The sequence below is a fragment of the Rana temporaria genome, chromosome 1 (genome assembly GCF_905171775.1).
Source record: "Rana temporaria chromosome 1, aRanTem1.1, whole genome shotgun sequence".
NCBI lineage: Eukaryota > Metazoa > Chordata > Amphibia > Anura > Ranidae > Rana > Rana temporaria.
Window position 1 is genome coordinate 680,278,257 of NC_053489.1, and position 21,306 is coordinate 680,299,562.

General features: G+C 41.5%; 2 protein-coding genes across 2 annotated transcripts; both read right to left on the reverse strand.

The window, feature by feature from the left end:
• Positions 1-5,241: 5,241 nt before the first annotated feature.
• LOC120945406 (serine/threonine-protein kinase SBK1-like) lies at positions 5,242-9,302 on the reverse strand. Its single transcript, XM_040359560.1, has 5 exons — positions 9,163-9,302; positions 7,582-7,687; positions 6,992-7,160; positions 5,877-6,079; positions 5,242-5,595 (listed from the first exon to the last, which is right to left on the reverse strand). The coding sequence occupies exons 1-5, from the start codon at positions 9,300-9,302 to the stop codon at positions 5,242-5,244; spliced, it is 972 nt and encodes a 323-aa protein (XP_040215494.1).
• Positions 9,303-18,396: 9,094 nt separating this feature from the next.
• On the reverse strand, positions 18,397-20,169 carry LOC120945472 (serine/threonine-protein kinase SBK1-like). The gene is made up of 3 exons (XM_040359636.1): positions 20,005-20,169; positions 19,478-19,680; positions 18,397-19,200 (listed from the first exon to the last, which is right to left on the reverse strand). Exons 1-3 carry the CDS (start codon positions 20,165-20,167, stop codon positions 18,397-18,399), a joined length of 1,170 nt encoding a protein of 389 aa, XP_040215570.1. The 5' UTR covers positions 20,168-20,169.
• Positions 20,170-21,306: the final 1,137 nt, after the last annotated feature.

The window sequence follows — 21,306 nt, forward strand, 5'->3', positions numbered from 1 at the left end:
GTCTACTTCACACTCTCCAGCTCCCACAACATAAGTATTCTTAAGCCTTGGTTACCAATACCACGTTTATTAGGTTATAACTGAGTTTTTTATGTATTTATTTATTTTGCTGGTGTCTTTTACCTTGTTTACAATTCCAAGCCTGGGTATGCCCAATAGGTTTTAATCACTTATTTTATGTATCATTAAGCGTGTAAGTAAGGTAGGTATAAAGATCTCCACATCAATGGGAAGGGTTCCTTGATAAAAGGAGCAATGTCTGCCTCAATAATATATTGCCAATAATATATTTTTTTATTACTATTGTTATAGTGACTACCGTTATTAATATTTTTGCTAATATTTATATAATTTTTGTTTCAGTCACCTGTTACCGGGGTTTAGGCACTTATTTTTAAGTACCTCCTTTTTGGCACAGTTTCATTTTTCAGTGATCACCTTTTTATTTACTTTCACTGGTTACTCTTATCTGCCGTTCAGTCATTTTTTCTGCATGTGTTTGTGATTGATGTATTTTCTTGAGCGCGATATCACTTTATATACATTTATTCATTATTGATGCACAGTGATCAATATTCAGATTCTGCAGCTCAGATACCAACACACACCTTGAACACATACTATCTACTCACAGTAGCACAAAATATATTGCCACTGGCACCAATGATCTTTCTAGCTTTCTGTAAGTGGGGTTCCCACTGACCTCAAATGTAAGGAACATTCTTCCTACTGACCATCACACACAGAGCTGTAGATATAGCAATCATTAGCTGGGGGTTCTCTGAGACTTGAATGTTATTTCACGACTTTCTCTATGTGGAAAAGGTTGAGAAGGAAGGATCTTATTAAACCATTTTATATATGAAACTTCTCCGCTTAAAGTAGAACTAAACATAAGAGTCCCCAGGTCTCGTGCCATAATGTGTAAGTATTCACACATCATATTTACAAAATATGGCAGATGCCGTCTTCTCCCGGTCTTCTGTGTCCGGAGTCTTTAGTATTCTCTATCGGCTTGCCATGTATGATGTAAGTACGTTCCACCACTTACTCATATTATACAGAGATTGCATGCCGAGTTGCTCTGTATGGCAGTCAGTCTACAAATAGAAAACAATCTCACAGGCAAGGAAGAAGCTTCCATGGTGAAAGAACCATTGTGAGTCGGATCTGACATAAAAATATGTGCTAGCAATTTTTAGTTGTTTAGCTAAGGTTTAATTATAAAAAAAAATGATGTGCATATAAAGGTAGCCATATTTGCTCATTGCATAGAGAGAATGTGATTCCATCCTATTAATTTTGCTTTACATCCCCTCATCTCAATATAGTTCTTCTAGTCTGAATAGACTACATAAAAACAATATCTTTGCTATGGAGCTTCCTTTATGTCACCTGTTGTTTATTAGGGATGCTTTCTGAATGGTAACGGTCACTAAAACAAGAAAATCTAAAATATAGTGAAAAATATAAAATAGCAACTATTTAAATATTTAGGTAAATGTATTAATACAATGGAGTTTGTGTTATTCACTAAATACACTTTGGTTTTACTTCAAACTTTAACATTGACTATCCAGCTGCAGAATATAGAGAGAAGGTTAACACCAGGGAACTCTCAATGGTGATGGGATTGTGAATTGATATGTTAAAGAGGATGGGGAATACCTGGCTGAGGTGTGACTGCGAATACAGTTTCCATCACAATGTCATGTTTATGGAAGCCAACCTCCATTGTTTGGACTAGTGGTGTCCAACTGTGGCCATCAGGGAATGTCAGATTTGAATGATTGCCCGAGAATTGGGAGAGACACAACTGATTAAATTAGTAACCTGTGCAAGAGTTGCCATAAAAAAAAACACTATTAACCGAGCGTACGCACATATGCGTCCTCGGCTTTAGGGTTTATACCGGGATGATGCCAGCGATCAGCTTTCCAAAGATAACAACCAATGTGGTTAAAAGCTGCTCGGTTGTTATCCTGGAGAAATGGGAGTGGACATCCTCCCTCCTGCCGCTCTTACCGGGCCTCCCGTCCCAGCAGGAGCCACTGATGCACCACTTCTGGCGCCTAGACACAGACTCTCAAAAAGCCATAAATGGGTTGGTTCCAGTCTTCTCTCTGTAAACACAGAAGCGACATCACAACTTCACTTCCGGTTTACTCGGCTGCCAATGGCGCCAGATAAAAAAAAATACAGAATTCATAATTTTTTATTTTTAAAAAACTTAATGTAAAAATATAAAAAAAATTGCAATAAATAAGAAAAAAAATCATTTTTTAAAGCGCCCCTATCCCTGCGAAGAAAACGCATACGGAAGTCGCGCCCGCATATGTAAATGGTGTTCAAATCACACATGTGAGGTATCGTCACCATCGTCTTAAGACTCCCAGCCAATTGAGTGTCAGGACCCACTTCCTGTTCAGCCAGGAGAAGAAGCAACGTCTGTTCGGTCGGGAGGAGAAGTCCCAGCTCTTCCCTCGGCTGGAGCGAGGAACAGCAGCCCTACCGCTCATCCTCCATCCTCGTCATCTCCTAAGGTAAAGCCGCCTTCCTATCTGTCTCCCGCGGGGGTTTGTGGCAGCTGTGCGAGTGAGCGGGGGAAGAAGTTTTTTTGTTGCCCCCCCCCCAAATTATTGAGCCGCCACTTGGTCCGGTGTGAGGGATTCCCCATCAACACTAACTGTTTGATACATTTTCTTTCCTTCCACCCATGATGACTGGTGAAAGTAGCAAAGAAAGAAATGTACAAAAAAATGTAAACAAAAACCAACAACCACAACTTATTTTTTTAAATTTTAATCCACTCTGGGGAGGTGATCAGGATCCCTGGCTCTGCACATCCATGGTGTCCTGTGATGGTTATGAGAGGGACAACCCCAGCCTGGGCTCCCACCAGGCCACGGCCTCAATGCATTTCACTCCGCCCCTCAGAGCTTAGTCATGGCAACTAGAGTCACAGAGACACCAGCTAAGCGGGTGCCAACAATTTTCATTCTTTGAAACTCGGAGTAATCTGGAGGGGGAGCTCCTTCTAATGCAAAAATAATAGAGAAAAGACACAGTACAAGACCTTTTTAGGCAGTGTTAAAGTTCAAGAACTTACATTTTTGGTGTCGGAAATTCCGACAGCAAATGTCGGATGGAACCTACACAAAAAGCTCCCATCGAAAATTTGTTGTCGTAAATTCCGAGCGTATGTACGCAGCATTAGATGAAAACCCAATACAGAAATGTCACCATTTAATGCTTATCTGTAACTACCTTCTCCCAGCCCTGTGAAAAGTAAAAAAAATGGAATTTACCAAACGTTTTCAGGTCCTAATCCCCACTGACCACGCTCTTGTTTTTGCAAATGAGACACTGGGTACATTTTTTAACAAAAAGGGATTGGGGGGGACAAAAAAAATACAATCTAGTGTGTGGGTGGGGGGGGTGGGCCTGTAAGGAGGGTTCGATTTGGTGGGCCAAGGTTAGAGGAAGTTAAGAAGGAAGAAGAGGATGAAGCAATGTTGAATGTGCTAAGGAAGATCATGGGCAATAGAAGGAGTAGGGAGTGAGGAGGTAGCAGAGCTGAGTTTGGTTTGGAAGGATAGGAGTGTGAGTGAGTGAGTGGAAAACTTATATAGCGCAACACATGTGAACTGAATTGCCTCGGGGCGCTTGGTATCCATTTCCTCCTACACGTTGCCTTCAGAACAGGTGGGTTTTGAGTTTTCTTCTGAAGGCCTCGTGATTCACTTCCGCTCGGATGCTGGTTGGTAAAGCGTTCCACAGTCTAGGTCCTTGGACTGCAAATCTTCGTACACCTTTGGACTTGTATCTGGCCTTGGGTATCTGGAGTAGATTTTAGTTGGTAGAACGGAGGACGTGATTGGGGTTGTGACCTTTTAATTTGTCACGTAAATATTGGGGCGCACTTCCTTGAACACACTTATGCGTCAGACAAAGTGCCTTAAATGTTATTCTGTCTTTTACTGGCAGCCAATGAGATCTAAGAGAGGGGAGAATGATTCCCAGGGTTTTTTTCCTGTTACAAGTTATGCCGCCGTATTCTGGACGACTTGTAGACGATCAATTTGGTACTTTGGGAGTCCAAGGTAAAGGGCGTTTGCATAGTCGAGTCTGGAGTTGATTATCGTTCCAACCACGACTGCTATGTCTTCTTTTGGGATAAAAGGAATGCATCTACGTAGCAGGCACAGCAAATGGTGAGATCCGCTGACTACTGAGCTTATTTGTGCATCCATTGTCATTTCGGAGTCAAAAGTGACTCCAAGACTTTTGACTTTGGTGCTGAGGGTGATGGTTTGTCCCAAAATGGGCGGGGGTGTCCATGTTGTCACGGCAGGTCTCTTTCGTTTGGCGTGGAACAGAAGGAGTTCTGTTTTTGAGCCATTGAGTTTAAGGTAACTCTCTGTCTTCCAATTTTCTATCAGAACAAGGCATTTCTCTAGTCCGAGATAATGATCCTTTTTGTTGCTGATGTGAAAGTAGAGTTAGGTGTCATCCGCGTGGGAATGGTAGAGTAAGTTCTGGTTACTGATAATTTCCAGGAGAGGGCGGAGATAGATATTGAATAGTACTGGCGACAAGGGAGACCCCTGAGGGACTCTGCATGACTGAACAAGACCACTGGCACATATTGTGGTGCAAAAACAAATGACTTAGTGAAGAGTTGCTAGTGTGACATGACGCTAAAACATTGAATAGCGAATTGAGGAAGCCACGTACCTCAGAAAGTTGGATGTATGTGATGTTTCTTTAGATGCTCCATCACTCACCAATTCATGTTCCTTCAATGTCTACCTCTGCACCAACATGTAAGGAAAATTCATCATCAAATATGATTACTGCCTCTTCCATGTTGTCCTTCTGTGGCTCTGGAGTCATCTCAGACTGAGATACAGAAGAGTCTGTGGTCAAAAGGTAAGACAAGGATGTGATGGAAACACTACCCTGTGAGGTGTTCAAGTGGGAAGTCATGGATTCCTCAGATAGTACAGAACTGCTTTTGATTGGATCCTCATCTTCTTGTCCTGTGGCTACATCTGGGGTGTCTTCCTTCCAAATTTCACTCATATATTTCAGGATTTCTGTAGCTTTACTTCTCTTCATATAGTCAATGGCCAAAAGATTGATAAACATCCTTTGTATTCCAGTGGGAATCTTTCTCCATGCTTCAGGAGGATTGTATATATGAAAATTGTTTTGCCAGTCAACAAAACGTTTAAATGCTTAATCATCAAGGGTGGCTACCGTCCATGGAAACTCCCCTGTGAGTAGGCAGTAGATGATGAAACCAAACGACCACACATCCAGGCTTCCATCTACAACCAGTCCATCTGAGATGGTTATGTCACGCAATTCTGGGGCCATGTAGAATTTGCTGCCAGACCTGGAGGTTATCACTGTTCCTTTGACCTTAGCAAGGCCAAAGTCTGTGATCTTGATGGAGTGACAGTCCTTGTCAAACACCAAAATGTTTTCTGGCTTCAAATCCATATGAACAAGTCCTTTCTCGGACATGAATTCGAGAGCATTGGAGATCTGTACAGCACACCTTTTAACAGAATCTTCTGGAATTCCCACCTAGGAAAAACAAGAAATCAAAATACAAAATAGATGTTAAATACTGTAGGGTAGAAGAGAAATTCACAATCAGTTAAAGTATATGTATGGCCATATTTATTTTTTTAGTTTTAGACTAGGGTTGGATTCTATTATTGGATTGTATGTGTTCCCCCAAAAGAGATTCTCTTTCGCTAAATGTCCCGGCGATGGTACAGTGATGGGAAATTCAAACTATTTGTTATAACATTTCTTTATCAAAACTTAAACATATGGGTATACTGAAACCTTAATGTACTTACATGTGGTAAAATCATGGAGCACAGATCACCAACAGGGGCCAGTTCTTGGACAAAGACGAAGTAATCGATGGTGGTGAAGGCGATGCCATAACATCCGATGATGTTGGGATGAGAAGAAAGTAAGTATGAAATACTGAACTCCTGAAGGAAAGACCGCTGGCTAATTCTGTTTTTATCCATGATCTTCAATGCCATTTTTTGACCTGAAAAATAAACGGAAAAAAACTTAGATTACAAAATTAGAAATTTATAGCTGGTAATTTTTTATGAAATATCTCAATCTTGGAGCAACCGATCTTAATAAAATATTTGAGAATGTATTATGCTTCATTTAAAGCTATATTTCAGCCTTACAAGCCGTACTGAAATCTGTAATGCCTGCTCGGTAGCTTTTTTCCCCCTACACACGGCTGGGTTTTCCAACAGGAAAACTGCCATGAAAGCTTTGGTCGGAAACCCGGGCCGTGTGTACGCTCCACCGCAGGTTTTCCCCATAGGGAAACTGCCGCCTTAAAAAACGCCAGGAATCCCGGCGGGAAAAAGGAGAACATGTTCTCTTTTTTCCTTCTGGGATTCCCGGTGGTTTTCCTGTTGGGAAAACTGCGATGGAGCATATATATGGCCGGGATTCCCAGCCAAAAGCTCTCATGGCAGTTTTCCTGCCAGGAAAACCGGTCATGTGTACGGGGGATTACTCTGATTTCACCGCACACTGCAAGTTTTTCTCAATGTGCATTAGAAGCTGCAGCAAGTCAAACAGACCCCATCTTGTTTCCTGACTGAGTGATGCCCATCTCTATTAGCATCATATCCTCCCCAGCCTGACTGATCCTAGCCCACCCCTTTCATTCATTGGATGCCTTTTCTTTTGATAATGGAGGATCAGCATCACACGTGACCATTATCTAGGGCAGTATGCATGCAAATACAGTCTACTCCTCCAGACAGATATGTACCCATCAAAGTATTTTAATATTTACATAACTCTTCCCAAGACCCAGCCTATTGCTTAGTTACCTAAATAATTCTACCAACATTAAATAATGTTTTAAACGTTTTATATATATAAATAATTGTAGATGATATTGAATTGTTAGTTATATTAATTCACTGACCTGTTATCCTGTGGTTTGCCGATAATACTCTTCCATAGCCTCCTTCTCCAAGTTCCTTCACCTTGAGGAAGTACTCCTGTAAGTCGACCTCCTGTAGACCTTTTGAATAGGAGGAGACCATTCTGTCCAGAACACCTTCCACATTATGAACAACGGAGGCCATAGTGTCCTGGGGAGAAAAAAAAAGAAAACTTCTTACAAGAAGAAAACAAATCTTTTAAGAGAAACATTAGAAATGTGTAAAATATGAATACTACAGGGTATTACTAGCATTTATATACCTATAAATATGAAATGCTCAATAAAGCTCCCCTTATTAATGAATGTGACTCAGGAATAAGTTAAGTGAGAGTTTGAACAGAACAACAGAAATGTATGGAGTACAGTTAAAAGGACCTGAATATAGAAATACGGCGATTCATATACAAGACAATTATCAAGCAAATTTATAACTTTATCAATTATAAAAGCAAATAGAAAAGCCAAGACTTTTAACAATAAATAGGTACCACAATATATCCAATAGTTATCAGTTCAGTCATGGGTGGGGGCCGTCTGGGTAACCGGGGGGGTCAAAAGAGTAATTTTACCTCCAAGTGATCTTCAGGAAAGAAATGTAATAAACTTTGGCCAGCAGGTGGAAAGGTGTATCTGCTGCCAGAAGAATTTGGGTAAATCTTATATTTCTGGCAGGTACTGCCATAAAAAGACCAAACATACCATAAGATGACCTGCAAGAGATTCTCTTCTTTTTTTTTGCCGACCAGCTGTCTCAACTTTCCAGTTTCCTTACATAAAGTCAGGAGGATGAACACAGAGCTCAGCCAAGTAAGAAGTGTAAATTGAATCAGAACTATGACTAAGGAAACTAGTTGCCTCACCTTTTGTACCCAGTACAAGATGTCAGAGGCCATGCTAAAGCCATCAGAAGATATTAGTGACTGTTCCCTAAATCATTCTCCCCAAACTGAAGTCCCAGAATGACCCGCAATAACCATGAGTGATGTCATAACATCCAAACACTCAATTGTCAGAGAGATCATTATGTAAAATGTTGTACTCTGGTTTTGGTGAGAGGGAATTTTTCATAGCAAAGAACTCAACACTTTTCAGTCATTTGTTTTGTACAGATTGTAATATACTTGTAATAGGAGATTTATAACAACTATACATTACTTGGCTACCCAAACATTTGTTTCATTTTGTATTACATCACACAAATTACTGCCCCATATTGCATATAATGTATTACTAACAACTTTTTCATCAGGCTGATCATGGCAAGCCTCCAATGTCTATCCTGTCTTCTGTATACATTCTATTACATATTATCCTGTCCTGAACCTCCACTCATTGTCCCTTTCATCAGTTTTTCATACTTAGGTTTTATATGTTTATTAAATACACCTCATAAACCTCTGAAGAATTATTATCAGTATGCTCATTAAATAAGAAAGATACATTGATTGGTTAGATGAATGTAACCTTACCTTAATGTGGAGAGGATTCAGCGGTGATGAAGTTGGATTTGTTTCTCAAAGTATTAAGTTCCTCTGTAGATCAACACCAGACAATGTCACCAAATCTCCAGCTAGGCTGTAATAGATGAGTGTTCAGGGATCTCTGAAAGTAGAGCTACTGATCAGAGGAGGGAGAGGTCCCCTTTATATAAGGGAGATGGGCGGGGAAGACAGAGAACGAAGGCTTTCCATTGGCTGACTTCTCATGTAAATGATGTGTAAATAACCCGCCATTGTTCTTGCTGATTTACATATAAACAGGTTTTCTAGAGAATAGGTGATTTGGTTTCAGCATATTTAATCCTAATACTTTAAAAACATTACTGAGTTTTGAAATAAACTTTCCACCATATTTACTATGAAATTGAAAATTATTTGTTTTCTAATATTTATGTTTTACTGCATTGTATAATGAATAACTAATACAAGAGGGAGAACTAAGATTAATAAAACCAAAGGGACCACAAAAAAGTTTAGTATAGTTTAGAGACCTAAATACCAATAAAACAGACCACTGCCACTCTAGCTTTGATAGAACATTACATAAAATACTGTTATGAGAAGCACTGGTCTGTTTTTCTGGTGTCTCATCTCCACCTCCTTCATGTTCTCCTCTCCTTAATATATAATTCCAGAATGTTCACCTCCCACCAAATCTTAATTTGTTTTTCCATGAGATGTTTCAACTGTTTAAAATAGTTTTCTAAGTCTATCCCAGGTGTTCCTTGGTGGAAACTAGAAACTTCCTCTAAATCTACCACCCTTTTCTTCATATTCCCAAATACTTCCATGGTAGCTAGTTATCATAACCCAACAAGGATATCAAAATGTTAAGATTAATAAAAATAACAGCGCCACAGAGAAATGTGTTTAGGGACTGAAATACAAAAAAACAGACCACTGCCACCTTAGCTTTGATAGAACATCAAATAAAAAACACTGTTTAAAAAATAAGCAGCGCTGCTCGATTTTTAAACAAAAGGGAAAAATAACCAGATAATTTATTGAGAAAAAACAAAAAAAATATAACATTGTCTGTAGGTTCTTGTGGGTTTTTACCTTTTGCCTATGTTTTATGCCTTCTATTAACATTGTTCACAATGGTTTTAGATTAATGAGGACTTATTGAAAAAAAAGTAAGCCTTAACCTTAGTATTGCAAATGGAAAACCAGATTGTCCCCATTGGTCAAAACGAATCATTCCTTAACTGCTGAACACTTAGTTACAATAAGAAGAGAATTGATCTAGATGAAGATGAGCTTCTCTCAACCAGGGATCCATTATTGCTAAGGGTTGCTTGACCAAGAAGAAAATTCTGTCTCATTGATAAGTTGCAACTGACACCAAGGATCTTTTTAGTTTTTTAAAAAAATTGAGAAAGGGATGTTTAGGCAGTCCCCCAGGGCATATATATACATAATCCGTTTATAGTGGAATTAAACAAAAGTGTCGACAGGGCTCTTGCCATAATATACAAGTACACACCTCACTTTTGCATGTTATGACATACTTACCTCACATAATGTCTTTGTTTCCTCTAGTTGCCCCATTGCTACCTTCTCCCGGTCTTTTGAATTCGGTGTCCTCAGCTTTATTTATTGGCCGGCCAGGTTTTACAGTATATAAATTTGATTAGTTATGCTTTAAGTAAAACAAAATTCTTAGGTGTAAAAGAAGGAAGTCACAATTTCTCATTCTACATGGAGAATTTGGTTCCATCTTTTTGATTTTTGTTTTACTTCACCTCATCTCATTATAGTTCCTCCAGTCTGAACAGACTGTATAAAATCAATACACTTTCTATGTTACTTCCCTTTATGTCACCTGTTGTTCATCAGGGGTGCCTACTGCATGGGGTTGGCCTTTTGAAAAGAAGCACCTGAATATCTGAAATGTGCTGAAAAGATATTAATTAGCAACTATTTAACAAATTAGGTAAATGTAATTATACAACTGAGATTGTGTTATTTATTAAAAGTACACTTTGGTTTTCTTGGACAATGTCTATCTGTAGAATATAGAGAGAATGTTCACACCCAGGACATAACTTATCATCTCATTAGGGATGGGCTTGTGAATTGATATGCTAAATAGGATGTAGAATGCCTGGCTGAGGTGTGACCGCTGATACTGTTTCCATCACAATGACCATGTTTATGGAAACCAACCTCCATTGTTGGGAAGAGCGGTGTCCTATTGTGGCTCTCAGGGAATACCAAATTTGCATCATTGTCTCAGTATTGGAACACACATAGGTGGGAACATTCGTAACCTGTACAAGAGTTGCCATAATTAAAAAAAATAGAAAACATTAACACAAAACTAGATTTTGTCATGGTATAAAGAAAGCCTTAACCTTAGTATTATAGGAAATCTCCCCAGGCACCTACTTTAGATTATCGGAAGTCTATTGTTAACAAAATGGTCCCATTGTATACATTTACTTACGAATCTAGGGGTTGCCCACACAAGTTCTCCAAGGTGTGGGATGTTTGCAACTCGGCATGCAATCTCTGTATAATATGAGTAAGTGCTGGAATGCACTTACATCATACATGGCAAGCCGATAGAGAATACTAAAGACTCCAGGGATACTGTTGGGTCAACAGCAACGCCTCCATAATACGCACTATTTTACTTCTGAATATCTCTCTTCCGTGTTCTGTGCAATGAGGAAAGTCCTCAGATGTCTACTTCACACTCTCCAGCTACCACAAAAGAAGTCATCTTAAGCCTTGGTTACCAATACTATGTTTATTAGGTTATAACTAGGGTTGAGCAAACCCGAACTTTAAAGTTCGGGTTTGGTACGGACTTTGGGTTTTTCCCAAACCCGGACCCGATCCCGAATAATTGGAAAAAGTTTGGGTCCGGGATCGGAGTTCAGGAAAAAAAAATGCGCGGAGGTCCCCGCAAATTCCCTTTTGGTCTGGTATGGATATTAAGGGGAACCCCGCCGTCAATTTAAAAAACAAATGACGTGCGGTTCCCCCTAAATATCTATAACCAGACCCTTCAGGTCTGGTATGGATATTCAGGGGAACCCTGCCGTCTATTTAAAACAAAAATGACGTGCGGTTCCCCCTAAATACCCATAACCAGACCCGTTATCCGAGCACGTTGACCTGGCCGGCTGCAGAAAAGAGGGGAGGCAGAGTGCGCCCCCCCTCTCCTGAACCGCACCAGACCACATGCCCTCAACATGGGGAGGATGTCCCCATGTTGATGGGGACAAGGGTCTCATCCCCACAACCCTTGCCCGGTGGTTGTGGGGGTATGCGGGCAGGAGGCTTATCAGAATCTGGAAGACCCCTTTAACAAAGGGGACCCCCAGATCCTGACCCCCCTGTGTGAAATGGTAATGGGGTACACTGTACCCCTACCATTTCACAAAGGAAGTGTAAAGTCTTGTAAAAAAAACACACACCGTAGAATAAAGTCCTTTATTAATAAAAAAAAAAAAGAAAAAAACTCCAGCGGTGATAATCCACTCGTTCCCGGCTTCCTGCTTCAACGTTGTCCTGATCCTGCGAAGGCTGCGGGTGATCTCCAGCGATGAGAAGATCCTACGACGGCCGGGTGATCTCCGCTCCAGCGATGAGAAGATCCATCCGGAGCGCAGCATCGCCGACCTCCTCATCGCTGGAGCTGTGACATTACTTATATAGAGGAGGCAGGGCCACCCGTCACGTGACCCGCAACCCTCTGACGTACCCTCTGCTACGTCACTGGGGAAGCCCAGGAAGAGGGAAGACTATGGGCTTCCCCAGTTACCATTTCACACAGGGGGGGGTCAGGATCTGGGGGTCCCCTTTGTTAAAGAGGTCTTCCAGATTCTGATAAGCCTCCCGCCCGCATACCCCCACAACCACCGGGCAAGGGCTGTGGGGATGAGACCCTTGTCCCCATCAACATGGGGACATCCTCCCCATGTTGAGGGCATGTGGCCTGGTGCGGTTCAGGAGAGGGGGGGCTGCACTCTGTCCCCCCCTCTTTTCTGCGGCCGGCCAGGTCAACGTGCTCGGATAACGGGTCTGGTTATGGATATTTAGGGGGAACCGCACGTCATTTTTGTTTTAAATTGATGGCAGGGTTCCCCTTAATATCCATACCAGACCTGAAGGGTCTGGTTATGGATATTTAGGGGGAACCGCACGTCATTTTTTTTTTAAATTGACGGCGGGGTTCCCCTTAATATCCATACGAGACCTAAAGGGTATGGTTATTGAATTTGCGGGGACCTCCGCGCATTTTTTTTTCTAAAAGTCCGTGTACCATTGACTACAAGGGGTTCGGAGTTCGGGTTCGGGTTCCCGAACCCAAACTTTTTTTTTTTAAGTTCGGGTTCGGACCCGAACCCGAACATCCAGGTGTCCGCTCAACTCTATCCACAACATTTTCCAAATGTGCAGTGCTCAGAACTAGCTCAGAAAGTGCTTCACTCCCCACATGCCCAGTCTCACCAGCCTCTTACCTCTAAGAGGCTTAAAATAAGCCTTATGTGATTTTCCAATGGCAGCTCCTCTTTCCCTCCAAATGCAGCAGCGTTGCAGATCAACTTCACTCCACAAAGGCAGCGCTTAGCCAGTGTACATGTCCCTCTTCATTTGAATCAATGACTCCCCATAAGGCACATATGGAAGGAATAACGCTCACAATAGTGTAAAAACATCAGCATAATTTTAATATAGACATAGTAAACACTCACATTTCAGTTAAGGATCTCAAACATCAGACATCAAACACAGTAGTATCTCCACTCCCAGCCGAGAGTGGAGACAACGTCACCAACAGCTCACTTCCCTCACGTGTATCGTGGCTGTGCACACCACTTAATCATAGGGTATGATAAATTAGTAACCTGTGCAAATGCTGCCATAAAAAAAAAACTTCTTCCCGCCGAGCATATGCATATATTCGTCCTCGGCTTTAGGGGTTATACCGGGATGATGCCTGCAGCTGTGCTATTTTTTAGAGCCGGCGATCAGCTTTCCAAGGATAACAACCAATGTGGTTAAAAGCCGGTCGGTTGTTACCCGGAGGAATGGGAGGGGACATCCTCCCTCCTGCCGCTCTTACCGGGCCTCCCATCTCACTGGGAGACCCGATCCCCGATGCACCACTTCCGGTGCCTAGAGACAGACTCTCAAAAAGCCATAAAACAGCTTGGTTCCAGTCTTCTCTCTGTAAACACAGAAGCGGCGTCACAAAGTCACTTTCCGGTTTACTCGGCTGCCAATAGCGCCGGATTAAAAAAAAATACAGTATTCAGAATTTTTTAATAAAAAAAAACACAATTTAAAAATATAAAAAGAAATAAGAAAAAAACAAAAGTTTTTTTAAATCGCCTCTGTCCCTTCGAGCTCGCGCAGGAAAGATAACGCATACGGAAGTCGCGCCCGCATATGTAAATCGTGTTTAAATCACACATGTGGGGTATCATCATGATCTTTTTAGGCCTCCTTGCCAATTGAGTGTCTGGACCCACTTCCTGTTCAGCCAGGAGAAGAAGCAAAGTCTGTTCGTCCAGGAGGAGAAGCCCCAGCTCATCCCTCGGCTGGAAGGAGAAGCAGCAGTCCTACCGCTCATCCTCCATCCCTGTCATCTCCTAAGGTAAAGCCTCCTTCCCATCTGTCTCCCGTAGGGGATTGTGGCGGCTGTGTGAGTGAGCGGGGGAAGTTTGTTTGCTGCCTCCCAAAATATTGAGCAACAGCTGCTACTGGCTCCTGTGTGAGGGATTCACCCAACAACACTAACTGTTCGAGAAATTTTCTTTCCTTCCACCCACGATGATTGGTGAAAGTAGCAAAGGGAAAAAAAACACAAAATATAAAAAAAACAACAACTACAACTTGATTTTGAATTTTTTACTCCACTCTGGGGAGGTGATCAGAATCCCTGATTCTTCACATCCATGGTGTCCTGTGATGGTTATGAGAGAGACAACCCAAGCCTGAGCTCCCACCAGGCTACAGCCTCAATGCATTTCACTCTCAGAGCTTAGTCATGGCAACTAGAGTCACAGAGACACCAGATAAGCAGGTAATAGCAATTTTCATTCTTTGAAACTCGGGGTTATCTGGAGGGGGAGCTCCTTCTAATGCGCACACAGTGAGTAAGGAAAGTGAGACTTCCCACCCGTTAGCTCGAGATCTCACCACACAGCGGAAGGCAAAAGAATGTTAAATCACTTTCACTTTCGATGCAAAATATTTAATCACTTTTACACCTGCAAATCATGTGGTGTTTCTTTTTTTTTGTCCAACCCCTGTATGTCCACCATAATGGAAGCCTCATAAACTTTGTCCAGATGCTGATAAAGACCTGAACAATGGTCAGTACTTTTATCATCCAACACACAGGAATGAATTGAAAGAACCTGTATCCATAGAACATCTCCACTCTTCTTCTGTGCCCTTCCTTTCTTTCTGACCAAAATCCTTGTGACTAAGTAGTAATAAGTAGGTAGATTCAGGTACATAAGCTTAAACTTGCGGCGGCGTAGCTTAGCGTGTTTAGGCTACGCCGCCGTAAGTTAGCTAGGCAAGTACATGATTCACAATGTACTTGCCTGCTAATATACGGCGGCGTAGCCTAAAGCGGGCGGGCGTAAGGGCGCCTAATTAAATTGTGTGTAAGGGGGGTGTGTTGTATGTTAATTGTGCTTGACCTTACGTTTTTCACATTTTTCTTTAACTGCGCAGGCGCCGGGCGCCTACATTTCCCAGTGTGCATTGCGGCTAAGTACGCCGTATGGGCCTATTGATTTCGACGTGGATGTAAACGACGTAAATCGCTATTCGCGGACGACTTACGCAAACGACGTAAAAAATTTGAAACTCGAAGTGGGAACGGTGGCCATACTTTAACATTGCTATTCCATCTAATAGATGGAATAACTTTAGGCCTGATAATGACTTACGGAAACAGAGTAAATGTACTGCGGCGGCCGGGCGTACATTTGTAAATCGGCGTATCTACTAATTTACATATTCTACGCCGACCGCAATGGAAGCGCCACCTAGCGGCCATCCAAAATATTGCAATCTAAGATAGGACGGTGCAAGCCGTCCTATCTTAGATATGTTTAAGTGCATCTCTGTTTGAGTATACACTTAAACATAAGTCGGCGTAGATTCTGAGTTAGGTCAGCTTATCTACTGATAAGCCGGCCTAACTCTTACTAAATCTACCTAAATATATCTACATAATCACTCCACCACATTTACTTGTTATGCTGCGTACAGAAAATCGGAAACTCCGACAACAAAACCGTGGATTTTTTTCAGACAGATGTTGGCTCAAACTTGTCTTGCATACACACGGTCACACAAATGTTGTCGGAAATTCCAAACGCCAAGAACGCGATCACATACAACACGTGCGATGGCACTAGAAAAGGGAAGTTCAATACCAGTTGTGTTAGTAGAAGTTTGGTGAGAGACAATTCGCCCTTTGCAGTCTCGTGCTTTTCAGTCTGTAACAGCGTGAGGAATGTGCTATCTCCATTATGAATTTTGTGCATCGGAATTGTCCACACATTATCGGAATTTACAAGAACAGATTTGGTTGTCGAAAAAATTGAGAACAAGCTCTCAAAATTTTGTTGTCGGAAATTCCGACAGCAAATGTCCGATGGAACCTACACAAAAAGCTCCCATGTAAAATTTGTTGTCGTAAATTCCGAGCGTATGTACGCAGCATTAGATGAAAACCCAATACAGAAATGTCACCATTTAATGCTTATCTGTAACTACCTTCTCCCAGCCCTGTGAAAAGTAAAATAAAATTAAATTTACCAAATGTTTTCAGGTCCTAATCCCCACTGACCACGCTCTTGTTTTTGCAAATGAGACACTGGGTACATTTTTTAACAAAAAGGGATTGGGGGGGACAAAAAAAATACAATCTAGTGTGTGTGTGGGGGGGGGGGGTGGGCCTGTAAGGAGGGTTCGATTTGGTGGGCCAAGGTTAGAGGAAGTTAAGAAGGAAGAAGAGGATGAAGCAATGTTGAATGTGCTAAGGAAGATCATGGACAATAGAAGGAGTAGGGAGTGAGGAGGTAGCAGAGCTGAGTTTGGTTTGGAAGGATAGGAGTGTGAGTGAGTGAGTGGAAAACTTATATAGCGCAACACATGCGAACTAAATCGCCTCGGGGCGCTTGGTATCCATTTCCTCCTACACGTTGCCTTCAGAATAGGTGGGTTTTGAGTTTTCTTCTGAAGGCCTCATGATTCACTTCCGCTCGGATGCTGGTTGGTAAAGCGTTCCACAGTCTAGGTCCTTGGACTGCAAATCTTCGTACTCCTTTGGACTTGTATCTGGCCTTGGGTATCTGGAGTAGATTTTAGTTGGTAGAACGGAGGACGCGATTGGGGTTGTGACCTTTTAATTTGTCACGTAAATATTGGGGCGCACTTCCTTGAACACACTTATGCGTCAGACAAAGTGCCTTAAATGTTATTCTGTCTTTTACTGGCAGCCAATGAGATCTAAGGGAGGGGAGAATGATTCCCAGGTTTTTTTTCCTGTTACAAGTCGTGCCGCAGGCGCAGCAAATTGTGAGATCCGCTGACTACTGAGCTTTTTTGTGCATCCATTGTCATTTCGGAGTCAAAAGTGACTCAGAGACTTTTGACTTTGGTGCTGGGGGTGATGATTTGTCCCAAAATGGGCCGGGGTGTCCATGTTGTCACCGCAGGTCTCTTTCGGTTGGCGTGGAACAGAAGGAGTTCTGTTTTTGAGCCATTGAGTTTAAGGTAACTCTCTGTCATCCAATTTTCTATCAGAGCAAGGCATTTCTCTAGTCCGAGATAATGATCCTTTTTGTTGCTGATGCGAAAGTAGAGTTGGGTGTCATCCGCGTAGGAATGGTAGAGTAAGTTCTGGTTACTGATGATTTCCAGGAGAGGGCGGAGATAGATATTGAATAGTACGGGCGACAAAGGAAACCCCTGAGGGACTGCGCATGACTGAACAAGACCACTGGCACATATTGTGGTGCAAAAACAAATGACTTAAGCCCGGATTCACGTAGAATGGCGTATCTTTGTGCGGGCGTAACGTATCCTATTTACGTTACGCCTCCAAAATTTTTACAGGCAAGTGCCGTATTCTCAAAAGAAAGTTGCGGCGGCGTAGCGTAAATAGGCCGGCGTAAGACCGCCTAATTCAAATTGTGAAGAGGTGGGCGTGTGTTATTTAAATTAACCATGAACCAACGTGATTGACGTTTTTCACGAATGGCGCATGCGCCGTCCATGGAATATCCCAGTGTGCATTGCTCCAAAGTACGCTGCAAGGACGTATTGTATTCGACGTGAACGTAAATTACGTCCAGCCCCATTCACAGACGACTTACGCAAACGACGTAAAATTTAAAAAATTTGACGCGGGAACGACTTCCTTACTTAACATTGGTACGCCGCATGTATGCCACCATATAGTAGGGGTAACTTTATGCCGGGAAAAGCCTAACGTAAACGGCGTATCTGTACTGCGTCGGCCGGGCGTACGTTCGTGAATTTGCGTATCTAGCTGATTTACATATTTCTAGGCGTAAATCGGCGTACACGCCCCTAGCGGCCAGCGTAAATATGCAGTTAAGATCCGACGGCGTAAGAGACTTACGCCGGTCGGATCTAATAGAAATCTATGCGTAACTGATTCTATGAATCAAGCGCATAGATACAACGGCTCAGACTCAGGGATACGATGGCGTATCTGGAGATACGCCGTCGTATCTCCTTCGTGAATCTGGGCCTTAGTGAAGAGTTGCTAGTGTGACATGACGCTAAAACATTGAATAGTGAATTGAGGAAGACACGTACCTCAGAAAGTTGGATGTATGTGATGTTCCTTTAGATGCTCCATCACTCACCAATTCATGTTCCTTCAATGTCTACCTCTGCACCAACATGTAAGGAAAATTCATCATCAAATATGATTACTGCCTCTTCCATGTTGTCCTTCTGTGGCTCTGGAGTCATCTCAGACTGAGATACAGATGAGTCTGTGGTCAAAAGGTAAGACAAAGATGGAATGGAAACACTACCCTGTGAGGTGTTCAAGCGGGAAGCCATGGATTGCTCAGATTGTACAGAACTGCTTTCCATTGGATCCTCATCTTCTTGTCCTGTGGCTACATCTGGGGTGTCTTCCTTCCAACATTCACTAACATATTTCAGGATTTCTGTAGCTTTACTTCTCTTCATATAGTCAATGGCCAAAAGATTGATAAACATCCTTCGTATTCCAGTGGGAATCTTTCTCCATGCTTCAGGAGGATTGTATATATGAAAATTGTTTTGCCAGTCAACAAAACGTTTAAATGCTTCATCATCAAGGGTGGCCACCGTCCATGGAAACTCCCCTGTGAGTAGGCAGTAGATGATGAAACCAAATGACCACACATCCAGGCTGCCATCTACAACCAGTCCATCTGAGATGGTTATGTCACGCAATTCTGGGGCCATGTAGAATTTACTGCCACACCTGGAGGTTATCACTGTTCCTTTGACCTTAGCAAGGCCAAAGTCTGTGATCTTGATGGAGTGGCAGTCCTTGTCGAACACCAAAATGTTTTCTGGCTTCAAATCCATATGAACAAGTCCTTTTTCTGACATGAATTCGAGAGCATTGGAGATCTGTACAGCACACCTTTTAACAGCATCTTCTGGAATTCCCACCTAGGAAAAACAAGAAATCAAAATACAAAATAGATGTTAAATACTGTAGGGTAGAAGGGAAATTCACAATCAGTTAAAGTATATGTATGGCTGTATTTATTTTTTATTTTTTTAGTTTTGGGGTTGGATTCTATTTCTGTATGTGTTCCCCAAAAGAGATTCTCTTTCGCTAAATGTCCCGGCGATGGTAAAGTGATGGGAAATTCAAACTATTTGTTATAACATTTCTTTATCAAAACTTAAACATATGGGTATACTGAAACCTTAATGTACTTACATGTGGTAAAATCATGGAGCACAGATCACCAACAGGGGCCAGTTCTTGGACAAAGACGAAGTAATCTATGGTGGTGAAGGCGATGCCATAACATCCGATGATGTTGGGATGAGAAGAAAGTAAGTATGAAATACTGAACTCCTGAAGGAAAGACCGCTGGCTGATTCTGTTTTTATCCATGATCTTCAATGCCATTTTTTGACCTGAAAAATAAATGAAAAAAAACTTAGATTACAAAATTAGAAATTTATAGCTGGTAATTTTTTATGAAATATCTCAATCTTGGAGCAACCGATCTTAATAAAATATTTGAGAATGTATTATGCTTCATTTAAAGCTATATTTCAGCCTTACAAGCCGTACTGAAATCTCTAATGCCTGCTTGGTAGCTTTTTTCCCCCTACACACGGCTGGGTTTCCCAACAGGAAAACTGCCATGAGAGCAATGGTCGGGCAACCAGGCAGTATGTACGCTCCACCGCAGGTTGTAGATGATATTGAATTGTTAGTTATATTAATTTACTGACCTGTTATCCTGTGGTTTGCCGATAATACTCTTCCATAGCCTCCTTCTCCAAGTTCCTTCACCTTGAGGAAGTACTCCTGTAAGTCTACCTCCTGTAGACCTTTTGAATAGGAGGAGACCATTCTGTCCAGAACTCCTTCCACCTTATGAACAACGGAGGCCATAGTGTCCTGGAGAGGAAAAAAAAGAAAACTTCTTACAAAAAGAAAACAAATCTTTTAAGAGAAACTTTAGAAATGTGTAAAATATGAATACTACAGGGTATTACTAGCATTTATATACCTATAATTATGAAATGCTCAATAAAGCTCCCCTTATTAATGAATGTGACTCAGGAATAAGTTAAATGAGAGTTTGAACAGAACAACAGAAATGTATGGAGTACAGTTAAAAGGACTTGAATATAGAAATACGGCGATTCATATAGAAGACAATTATCAAGCAAATGTATAACTTTATCAATTACAATAGCAAATAGAAAAGCCAAGTCTTATAACAATAAATAGGTACCACAATATATCCAATAGTTATCAGTTCAGTCATGGGTGGGGGCTGTCTGGGTAACTGGGTGGTCAAAAGAGTAATTTTACCTCCAAGTGACATTTGGGAAGGAAATGTAATAAACTTTGGATAGCAGGTGGAAAGGTGTATCTGCTACCAGAAGAATTTTGGTAAATCTTATATTTCTGGCAGGTAATGCCATAAAAAGACCAAACATACCATAAGATGACCTACAAGAGATACTCTGCTTTTTTTTTTTGTCGAACAGCTATCTCAACTTTCCAGTTTCCTTACATAAAGTCAGGAGGATGAACACAGAGCTCAGCCAAGTAAGACGTGTAAATTGAATCAGAACTATGACTAAGGAAACTTTTTATCGCATATAATGTATTACTAACAACTTTTTCATCAGGCTGATCATGGCAAGCCTCCAATGTCTATCCTGTCTTCTGTATACATTTTATTACATATTATCCTGTCCTGAACCTCCACTCAATGTCCCTTTCATCAGTTTTTCATATTTAGGTTTTATATATTTATTACATACACCTCATGAACCTCTGAAGAATTATTATCAGAATGTTCATTAAATAATAAAAATATACATTGATTGGTTAGATGAAAGTGACCTTACCTTAATGTGGTGAGGATTCAGCGGTGATGAAGTTGGATTTGTTTCTCAAAGTATTAAGTTCTTCTGCAGATCAACACCAGACAAAGTCACCAAATCTCCAGCTAGGCTGTAATAGATGAGTGTTCAGGGATCTCTGAAAGTAGAGCTACTGATCAGAGGAGGGAGAGG